At 36.8% G+C, this 12,064-nt stretch overlaps 1 protein-coding gene across 3 annotated transcripts in view; it reads right to left on the minus strand.

The window, feature by feature from the left end:
• Positions 1-10,560: 10,560 nt before the first annotated feature.
• The window catches only part of LOC117427119 (glycosyltransferase-like domain-containing protein 1), a 90,868-nt gene continuing 89,364 nt past the window's right edge, over positions 10,561-12,064 (minus strand). For all 3 annotated transcript variants that reach the window (XM_059033839.1, XM_034045510.3, XM_059033840.1), the window contains one exon: positions 10,561-11,770. In XM_059033839.1, the coding sequence (XP_058889822.1) occupies positions 11,687-11,770 (84 nt within the window). In that variant the 3' untranslated portion in view covers positions 10,561-11,686. The remainder of the gene's footprint in view (positions 11,771-12,064) is intronic.

The raw sequence follows: 12,064 nt of genomic DNA on the forward strand, positions 1-12,064 counted from the left end.
CAAATGAGTTCTGGTACAGGCAGCCAACCCCTCAACTCCTCCCCCAGTCACAGGGTCACATTTTAATGACTGGATCTTATGACTATCATTTTCAGGCCTATTTACAATATCACTCCTTTGAAACCTGTTGAGCGCCTGCAATGCAGAGTGCTGTTGAGAAACGTATGGCAACTTGTAAATACTGAAATGGGATAAAACTAATAAATAAATACATACACCGAAGACCCCAGTTAATATCTATAGTGTGATGCAATACTTTTGGCCATAGCTGTACATACTGGTTCTACACAAAATTACACTTGGGTCTTATAGTTGCATAACAAGGCCATGACTTTATATGGCAGCTCTGTCCCTAGGGTTGGGATTGGGGTTTAAACTCAATAAGGGGGTACAGTCACACACTGGTCACTGTGATGGGGTGGTGTGGGGTTGCTTTAATCAGCAATGGGTTTAATGGTTGTCTTTGGGGTGGTACCAAAGAAATACAAAACAGAAACTGACCACATATTATTCATTACCAAACACAGGGCTGGCTGCTCACAAGAACCAAGCTCTGGCAGATATTGGACATGGCACAACTTGTGGCTATTCTAGATCCACCTCTTTTCATCCTTGAAGCAAAGAACTGTGAAATAATTGGAAGTCTGTAGTTGTAGTTTGCCCAGTGCATACTAAATAAATACAAATAATAATAAAAAAAAAAAGTATGACCATAGGCTTTCCAAAATGGTTGCACTGGTGTTTTAAACCACTGTTTTATGACCAAAAACTAAATCCTATAGCCATGTCTGTTTTTAAGCAGTGTAGAATGCTCCAATATTTGGCTTTGTTTCATGGGGATTACAGCTTCCTAGCCCAGAGTCAAAACAGACATGCAAAGCCATTGCACGAACAATTTTGCCTTTCATGTGCACTAACTCCTTTACACCACATGGGCCAGTATTGTACCAACCCTCACTTTCCCTGGACAGCTTCCTCTCCCTTTGACAAGCTACAGCTGTCCAGAGAGGAGAGAAGTAGAAATGACTTAATATACAAGCATAAAACTTCAGTACCTTGAACCCAACAATGGGACACTGCATACTTCCCTAGAACATGTTAATGGATTACATCCTTTAACTGGCTAATTTGAAATGGTGCATTTATCAGGCCCAGTAAATCTCAATTTGTGGATTTGGCCATTAAAAAAAAAAAAAAAAAAATAGCAAATCATTTTTTCTTTTCCAAATGAAAGGCAATTATAACAGGATTTTAAACAACAGTTACCTGATTGCACTATTATAAGAAATAATAATAAAATAAATAAAAAAAACCTGCTGATTCCAGCACTCAGTTACAGTACTAAGGGCTAAGCTACATTTGTCTTCATTTTTTAAACAAACATAACTATATTTTAAATATTAAAGTATAACTAGATGCCAATTGTGAATAATTGGAAAATAACAACTTTAAAATGTAAGTTATTTCATCAATTTCTACTGTACATTGAAATAACCAATAGGGACAGCTGGCTTTATGTTACAAAAGTTGGTATCACCACCATGTTTACTGTTTACATACTGGTCACTACAGACTAAAAAGTATTTCAACCACTGATTTCTCCATTGTTAGAACAACACTTTTATTGTAATGAGAGTTAAAAAAGACATAGTCAATAGATTTGTGATAAATGCACTATATTGAGCAACTTCTCGTTCCATCTGCCAGAGAAAATCAGAAATTGGTGCAAATATATTTAAAATATTATTTGATTAGAACAAACATATTCCTATACATATTCTTCTCTTATGCTACAAATACAAAAGACCCATGTACATGATCATTTAACTGGTCAATAGGAGCCATTTGTCATCTAATAGGTAAGAGGTTTAGCCCAGGCTTGGGTTTGAGGAAAGAACATATTGCTCAAATTTAAAACCCACAAATCTGCTTGAGAATTTCAACACATAACTTCCTTGCTGGTTTCAGCCAGACCTTTTTCAAACGACTGATCTACAACCTAATATTGCGCTAATGCTTTTAATTTAATGTTCGCAGTTGGTGTAATTGGTATAATATAGCAATATAATACATTATAGGAAATTCAAGCATTAGGCACTAAATTGAAATTTTAAAGCAAATGACAAAAATGACTGTGGGGGAAAGGAACCCTATTAAATCTAATTTGTTATGCACTGCAGTAGGGGTAATGGATGCAATGAAAGTTCCTTTATTGAGTTCTTATGTCCAAAAGGTATTTAGGTACCATGCTGCATTAGTCCTCCACTCCCCCCCCCCCCCCCCCCTCCCCCCCCTCCCCCCCCACTGTGCATTTCCTGTAGCGAAGATAGCAGGAAATAAGGTATATAGGTTGCTGTCCTCCTGATTTTTGTATTTCCTTTCCAGTGAACCTTATGGAAAAGGACACCTTAGGCTACTTTTGAAGGTTTTCAAAAGGTGCCCTGGACCCCCCCTGTGCCAGCATGAATAGGTCAATCTGAAGGAAGGCTAAAGATGTGGAGCAAGTTAAGTCCTTCAGGTGGGTCTTTTCAGATTCCAATAGTGAGGGGGTGCTGGAGTTGGTGAGGATTTCACCAGTCCCCCAGATGATCTGAGATCAAAAGCTGCTGTTAAATAAAAGTCCACTGGGAAATCTTAAAACCCCTTTGTAATGTAACTTTAAAACTTAATACAAAGACCCTTTAGTTTGAAGCCTGTGACAGACAGAACAAAGGCTTTACCAAAACTGATTCCATTAGAAGCAGTAGGCTATAGAAAAGTAATCAGTTCCCTCAAGGAGCACGCATATCTCTTTGTTTAACCTAAAAATAGAGGGAATAACTGAAATAAATGATATGAGCTTGTGTTTGTATGAGTAAAATGTTGTTGATTTGTTAAGACATTTTAACTTTAAAATTGCTTATTATTGTCACTGTACAGTATAGTACATGTTAAGATATGATATGAGTCTGTCTAGACGTCCCATTATCTTGCGGCTGAGGAAAGATAATAAATATGAGTGAAATAAAAATGCAAATAAATATATACAATAAAGCTTGGAAACATTGTATTTATGGCTATGGTATTTATTTAACTTCTGCAATAACCAAATACAGATACAAATAATACAATATGTAGAAAGTTCCAGCTGAAGACTATTTTTACAGATGTCATATGACCGATGTGGAACAAAACATCACAATGGTAATTGCAGTGTACATGAGCATATAACTGAAGTTAGGCATGTCATGGGTTGTGTTGTACTTGTTCTTAAATGTACAGTACCATATAGTTAATAAGAATTCAACAGGAAGCGATTTTAAAAATCATATTAAATTAGTCGTTTACTCTAATGTTATCAGGTACACATTTTTTAGATTTTTTTTGAACAAAAAAATACACATAGGTAATGCATTTTTTGATCTGTTTATAAAACTTAAGCAACTTGTAAATGATCACTATCATGATTGCATTAAGGGTGTCTTTGTTTACTATTATTTATTTTGCACGTACTTATATTTCATGTAAATATTACTGTCACATACACCAGATAGCATAAACAGAAAATGATTCCAGTCATTTACATATTTAAATATCAACTCAGGACCTATAAATTCAGTGACCCATGCCTTTGATTTATTCCAGGGAATAGAGAACGATTGCAACGAGGCTGATTACATATTCTGATGGCTTGGAAACAAAATCCAGAAATTCCAAGTTGGAATGTTATTTCAGCCCTGGTCAAGAAGCTTTTAATGTTTATTGATTGTGATTATTTATTAAACCAAGGAGACATTCTCAAGGGATTCCTGGCTAGGGGTGAAAGGATTCAGAAAGTGCATTTTGTGAAGATACATGGCCAAAAGCACTACATAGTTCATGAATAAATGGGACGTATAGTTGATATGAATACATGCTTCCCAGATCTCATTTTTGTTTAGACTTTTAACAAAATAGTCCATTATTAACAATTACTATTACACATTATACAAAGGCCAGTTGTGCATGTGTGTATTATGATACTTATCATATCGTGATCTGTATCTCACGATACAAATATTGCAACCTTAGCGTATGTTACACCCCTATTTCTTGCAAGAGGGCAACTGACTTGTTTCTAGCATGTCTGCCTGTGACATATCACACCACACACACTATCTGTTATCTGCCCTTACGTTAACCCCATTCTTCCTATCTGGCAAAGAGTACAACAATCTGCTAACTACTTATTGGCAGAATGGAACATTAAAGCTGCATTGTTCTCTGAAAACAGCCTAGGAGCTATGAAAATATGTGCGTAAGTTGTGCTCGTACAGTAGTAAGTACATCAGACATTTCTTCATTTCTTCAGTAAAAATCTTGTTTGAGATGCAGTGATTTTGCAGCCCACCTCTGGAAAAGACAATCCCAAATAACAAGACTTTGTAATGATTTTTGAAGATTTCATGCCCATGTGTGCTACTTGTGATGACCACAAAAGGTGATTCTCCCTCATTCACCGTGACTGCTGAAGGAAGAGAAAGAGAAGCTGCTGCATCATTGAGGAAAGTGCATGTTAGTAACTGTCAACGCTTGCAATAGTTATTTATAAAATTAAACAGTAACCCTTTGTCAAAATAAGGACTCATCTGCTTTAGCAGGAAATTAAATACATATTTTAAGGGCTATATCTTCATTTATTTTTATCCATGTATATTAAGCTTCAGTAACCCTTACCTCCACACCAAATTACCACAGCCAACCAAGATATTAGCCACTCAGAAATGGCTCAGAACGTGATGGGAAAAAAAATCTCTAGATACTCAGGCATACTAACTTCTACGTGCCATGCCAGTGGGTGTCAATGTATGGTAATTAAGGAGCTAAGCTAATATTTCAGATGTCACGCATTATAAGAACCGTACTATGAATTAATTGTGCATTGCATTAAAAAAGGTGTTTACAACGACTTTAGAATTATATTACAAAAGCGTTCCAATTGTACTTACCTGATCATGGCCATTCGGGTTTACAGCAGATGGAGTGTTCTTCTGGTCATTGTTGCTTTCATTTGTTTTTATCTCTGAGGTCAGTTAAATACAATTATTTGTAAAAAGTCTCCCTTAAGATTCCCTCATAACACAAAAGAGATTTGTTGAAGTGCTGTGCTGACGTTGTGCCAACAAGCTACTGCTACGACTAATTCCATTGAAGTTTTTTTTAAAACTCTATACTATTCATTTTCCTTTATTATGGTTAGGCCTCCTCTCTCACCAATGCAGCCATCACTATCAATAGCTTCACTGTACTATAAACTTGATTTTAAAACAAAATGGGTCTGGTAAAAGATGTACGATTCAAAGAAAGGCTATACCTACTATAATTATTATAGAAGTACTTTTGTATTAAAATACATGGTGTCCTTTCCCTGGTTGACAGTTTTGATACCTAGCATTTCCTAACACAAGGTTTGCAACGGGATTACAGGAGATAAGGAAGTGTATTTCTGTCTCAGAAAGCTGATGATTTATCCCTGGAATTTGACACACTTTGACCCATAGAATGTTAATTGAACCAAATTGGCCCTGACCTACCCCCTCCAGGTGTTCCACGCTTGGAACACGCATCTACAAAATATAGAAAAGTATAGTACGATGACATCAAAAGTCGCGAAAAATAAAGTTCCACTTTGGGTGCCAAAAATTGTTGTAAACACAGCAATTGGTTGTTAAACTATTTTTCATTTTAGATATTGAGAAATGGCAATTTACAACTTAACACAGCACCACACCTTTCCATAAATTCATCCAACAGTGTTACTTTCCTTTTGCTCCAAGCTAATAAACTGCCATTTAGATATATTTTCTATACTTAAATATCACACACACGTTTTTGTTTAACGTCTTATAAAATGTTGCAATTGACCACCAAGTTATTGTACACTGTAATTTACTATGAAGTTTCCTCTCATCTAGGTTTTAGTTTTTCTTCTAATGAAATTTTTTTTTTGTTTTTTTAGCTTTAGTGCTGCTATGTGCACACTGCAATCAGTCTGACACTCTCACTTAGGATCAGAGGAATTGTATTAATTCCATTATTTCTTGTTATAACAACCAGGTGGAAGAAAATAATACTGAAAGGGGAATCTTTCATGGTGTTTAAACACAGATTACATTTTTTTTTTTTTTTTTTGTTAACTTTTCAGAACTTTATTTTTAAATGTATATATTTGTATGATAAGGACTTACAGATCCCAATACATTCAGCTAGTTATTTTATGTTTTATATTTCTTTCTTAATCAAACATTTACATGATATGGGTATAATTTGAAATGTTGGCTATGGGGCAGCAACATATTAATCAAAGTGTATTGATTTGATTGTAATCATTGTATCCGTATGTTCTTTATATTTCCTGTAGCACTGTAAAAACAAAAAAAACAAACAAAAAAAACAATACCACTGTATTCGTTTTAAATTCACTATAATTCTACATTTGATACTTGTGATTTTACGTAACCTCCTTCCCCCCTGTACAGGGAGCTTTACACCTAAAGAGTTTGTCAAAATGTAAGTTAATAAACTAAAATGTGCCTCTGAGTGAGATTGGGGAGTCATCTGTGTCTAGATTCAGCTGAAAGATTGTTCTCTCCACCTCCCACTCTTTTAAATTACATCACGCATTTGAAACAGTATGTCCGTTTTTACAATACAGCAATGGGAATCTGGTGTGATGGAATAAATCCAAGAAGTGCCAGAAGCTTCAAAATGCCAGTTGATCCAGTTTTTATTAATGAGATCAGCCGTCAGGAACCCATTTCTGATAATTATAACGTTCCAAATCTTTTCAAGATTAAAATAGCCTTTTACTGTGGTATGTTGTAAATCGACATCTGTGAATAGGTAGAGTAATTATTAGCCTAAATGAGGGTTATTTTACTGAAAGGTAAGCAGGTCTTCGTCATATCGATGACACTTGGTTTTACTAGAAACAGGGCTAATGGTGTGCATGTAGGTTAATAAGGGGCTGAATTCCATACAATGGCATCAGAGCTAGGTATTATTACCACTGTGAAGAACATCTCCTCTGGTGTGCTAATGCAACTTATCCCCAAACTCCACTAAGTACGCTCTACTTTATTAACCTTCGATATCTATTCCCTGCATACTTTGGCCTTATTTGACCTCTTTGTACTAAGACTGTCCAATTAGGTGATAATTGTGAGATGAGAATGAAGTACCAGCATGAAATGAAATTCTTAATAAGCTCAATAATTGCCACTTTCTACTTTAAAATGTTCAGTCATAACCATTGTTTAAATAAAATATAATTTTTATACCGATTCATATTTTATCATTTCTGACTAAATGACCTAGATGCACAATAATAATGCATTTAAATCACTTAGAATTGAAATAAATAAATAAATAAATACATAAATAATAATAATAATAATAATAATAATAATAATAATAATAATAATAATAAAGATGGTAATTTACAAAATAGACAAGACAGAACACAAACATTTAAAATGTTCTCAACAGTCCCAAACTGCTTTTAGGAGGGCTTTTCTATAACTTTTTGTTAGCGTTGGTGCTTCCAATGTAAAGGCATGAAAAGAAATTGGCTTCCACCTGCCTATACCATGACACAAGCTCAAAGGGATAATGAAAGGGTTAAAATCTTGGCTATGTATCATTCAAATTACGGCAAATACCGCCTTAGCAACATAATTATTCTAGTTTCAGCGTTCAACTACCATGATCCCTTAGTAATATTTGTTAACTCGAAAGGCAGCCACAATGCAGGGCCCCTGTACACAGAATTCCTAATTACAGATTAGAGGCAAACAAAACCCTACACTACAGTTTCCATGTGTCAGCTGACGTAGGGTACAAAGGGAACAAAGAGAGCAAAGTCCTCCTCTTTTTTCCCTCTTTTTCATCTGCGCAAATGTAAAATGCATTAGATAGTGACTGTGGGTAGGTGTGCCTGGGGCTAAATTACAGCTGCGCGCTCGATCATGTAGGAGGACAGTTTTGTGATGTACCCAGGGGCCCACGCTACCTCGGCAAAGTCTATTAATACCATGGTTAAGCACATTCTTCCCCCTAACAAACATTATTACACATAAACATTATTTTTTTAAAGTTTAAAATGACTTAAACTAAATCAATTCATTATGTCTTATCTAGCCAAGATTATTTTTTCACTTGCTTTATTATTGCTTATATTTTCCTGGCCTGGTGTCATACCATTAACGTTCCAGTGCATAAAAAAAAGCCAACTGGATCTGAAAGCCAGAGAACATAGCTGCAAGCGACAAAAATGAGACACGTTATAAGGAGAGTAGAGGCTTAGAAGAAAGCTATGCCTCTAATGATACTGCTGTCTGCCTGCATTTCTTCTTTAAAATCTGTGCGCTGTGACACAGCTGTAAAGTATCAGAGAATGCAAGGTCTTGACTTTCCTTTCGGAAGGAGTATGTGTTAATTAATCCACAAAGCAGGGGCTGAAAGGTGTAGCTGAAATATTGGACACTGATTTGATAGCCACAATAACACACCTTTGTTCTTGATTAGATTTAGAATTCAGAGGTTCAGGCAGTATCTGCTGACAGATAAAGTACATTCACTTTAAAGATGCCTTCTCTTCCTTTTGTAGGCTAGTACATCTCTGATAAAATCACTTCTGTAGGTGGTGAATTCAGTCAATAGGGAAGTAACTAAAATAATTATTAAAAAAAAAGCAAAACAGAAGTTGCATTTTCAGATGTAATCTTAACAGGATTTATGTATAGTGTCGTGAAAAAGTATTTGCCCCCTGTCTGATTTTCTGCATTTTTGCACATTTTTCACATTGTATTTGGTCAGATTTTGTTGTGGGTTTTAGTAGTATATAGAGAGAGTCTGAGAGAAAAAATGACACCAAAGGTTGGTGCTTCTTTAATTTGTTTGGTGTGCAAGCTAATCAAACATGCAATCTTCAGGTGTGAAAAAGTTATTGCCCCACCCTAGTTAACTCAACCCAATTAAAGGGATAATTAGGGTAATCTGTTTGAGTACTTTAGTTAACAACCAGGCCTGATTTGGACCAGCCCTGCCCAATATAAATCTGACTAACTTCGGCCCTTACCATCAGAGCACACAGGTTCTAGATGCACACCATGCCACGAACAAAAGAAATTCCTGAAGACCTCCGGAAAAAAGTTGTTGATGCCTATCAGTCTAGAAAGGGTTACAAAGCCATTTCTAAGGCTCTGGGGCGCCACCGAACCACAGTCAGAGCCATATTGTCCAAATGGAGAAAATTTGGGACAGTAGTGAATCTTCCCAGGAGTGGCCATCCTGCCAAAATCTCTCCAAGAGCAAGGTGTAAAATCGTCCAGGAAGTCACAAAGAACCCTAGAACAACATCCAGGGATCTGCAGGCCTCTCTCGCCTTGGCTAAGGTCAGTGTTCCACCATCAGAAAGACACTGGGCAAAAATGGGATTCATGGCAGAGTAGCAAGGCGGAAACAATTGCTCACTAAGAAGAACATGAATGCTCGTCTCAAGTTTGCCAAAAAGCACCTGGATGATCCTCAAGAGTTCTGGAACAATGTTCTATGGACAGATGAGTTAAAAGTGGAACTTTTTGGCTGACATGGGCCCCATTATGTCTGGCGAAAACCAAACACTGCATTCCACAGTAAGAACCTCATACCAACGGTCAAGCATGGTGGTGGTAGTGTCATGGTTTGGGGATGCTTTGCTGCATCAGGACCTGGACACCTTGCCATCATTGAAGGAACCGTGAATTCTGCTCTGTATCAGAGAATTCTACAGGAAAATGTCAGGCCATCCATCCGTGAGCTGAAGCGCAGCTGGGTCACGCAGCAAGACAATGATCCGAAACACACAAGCAAGTCTACATCAGAATGGTTGAAGAACAAGAAATTTAAAGTTTTGGAATGGCCTAGTCAAAGTCCAGACCTAAAACCCATTGAGAAGTTGTGGCAGGACCTGAAACGAGCAGTTCATGCTCGAAAACCCACAAATGTCACTGAGTTGAAGCAGTTCTGCATGGAGGAGTGGGCCAAAATTCCTCCACAACGCTGTGAGAGACTAATCAATAACTACAGGAAGCGTTTGGTTGCAGTTATTGCTGCTAAAGGTGGCGTAACCAGTTATTGAGTCTAACTCAAGGGGGTGATTAGTTTTTCACACAGGGGCATTGGGTGTTGCATAACTTTCTTTAATAAATAAATGAAATATGTATCACATTTTTGTGTTATTTGTTCACTCAGGGTCCATTTTATCTACTATTAGGTTTTGGTTGAAGATCTGATAACATTCAGTGTCAAACATCTGCAAAAATGCAGAAAATCAGACAGGGGGCAAATACTTTTTCACGGCACTGTATATGGTTTTAAATTAGCATTGTCATTGTTTTCCTTTATCCTTGAGCATACACATGTGAAAAATAATAGATGCAAGATAAAACTGTTTACTTGTCAGTCATAGCTTGTGGCCCTAAATATTCATCAGACCACAATCTAACAAGCTATCATTTGTGTTCATAAACTGCTATATATAAAAAAAAACTCCACACAAAATCCTTTTTCAATCACACTTTTAATTATACTTGTATAAATTCATAGCAGAAACCATATCAAATGTGACATTGTTTTGTTCTTGAACTAATCACTTTAACTAAATGTTTAAATGACTTACCTGCTGGAAACAACAAAATGACACCAACATAGCAAACAGGTAATTAACCTATAATATATAACTGAAAATTAAAACATGTCTCAAAAATCAGAATATTTATTAACATTTAAGTACCTTCCATATCAAAATGTTAAAATACACTATGAATCATTATTGGCTTACTGGTGCGATAGTGTTCGAAACAGCTTGAAGAAAAATAAAAACAAGTATATTGGTTTCCATTTCATCAGATAGGTGGCACCATGTCGCATATTCCCAATGCTCGTCTGAATTACAGCTGTTTATCTTGGAGCTTGCTTTAAGATTAATTAAATGCAAATGTAACACTGTGAATCATGGGAATACCTGCCAGGCCCCTTATTAATACCTTCACTTAAAAACCCCTGTGCCAGAGTCATTAATTTGCAAAGAAGGCAAGCACTAAAGCAGCCCTCTCGCCTGAAAAACAATTCATGGATGGCTGCCCAATTAGTCCAGAAGCACTCTTATCCTCCTTTCAGCCCCCGTGGCCCTCTGAGGACGCGACGATAACCTGGCAACCTAGGTAGAAATGCAGCCAAGTGCGAGCGTTTGAAGCTGTAGCTTGGCTGCCATCATGTCGGAGAAAGAAAGAATTCCGGCACCATGTCATCCAGTACAAAGGATAAAAACAGATTCGACCGGAAATTCAATGTGGCACCACATATGGGATACATGAGTGTGGTTATACAACAGACCACATTTTTTTTAACAAAGTCTCCTGCATGTGAAGCTGGGGACATGTGTAACCATCATAACGTCTCTATGAATCTGTATTTAATTTGGGTTGGGGTGGTGGCAGGGAATGGAGATCTGAAGCCGCCACAGGTTTGTGGCAGATGGCTCTGTGTCAGCTATGACAAGCAGCCAGGCTCAGCTTCCTCTGCACATTTCTTCCCTCTCAATCTCTGATCAGGTAAATATGGGCACACTCTGGAAAGTTCCGCAGATTCTGCCTTAGGCTGCAAGTTTGTGACTTAGCCCCATCTGTCACAAATCTTCCCTGGCTTCTGCTGCAAGGAGAGACCTGAATTCCCTACACAGAGCAGCCCAAGAAAACTGATCCGTGTCAACCTACAAAAGAAATTGGGGAAACTTTCAATAGCAAAACACATTTGTACAATTGTTTTATTCCATAAATTATTTAGGGGATTCTTACTAAGATAAAAGTATTAGATTTTTCACAAATTGAAAACCTATTAACATTTTTAATTAAGGCTGAAATCAACTCATTTTCATAACTGTGACCATCTGTTGTGTGTACTTTGTCTCACTGAAATATATGTGAAAAGTGGTAAAAGAAGTGAAAGTGAGTTTTGCTGCTTGTATTGTACTGTTAGGTTGTGTCTGGTGCCTGACTAAATCAGT

This window comes from Acipenser ruthenus, chromosome 11 (assembly GCF_902713425.1).
Source record: "Acipenser ruthenus chromosome 11, fAciRut3.2 maternal haplotype, whole genome shotgun sequence".
Taxonomy (NCBI): Eukaryota; Metazoa; Chordata; class Actinopteri; order Acipenseriformes; family Acipenseridae; genus Acipenser; species Acipenser ruthenus.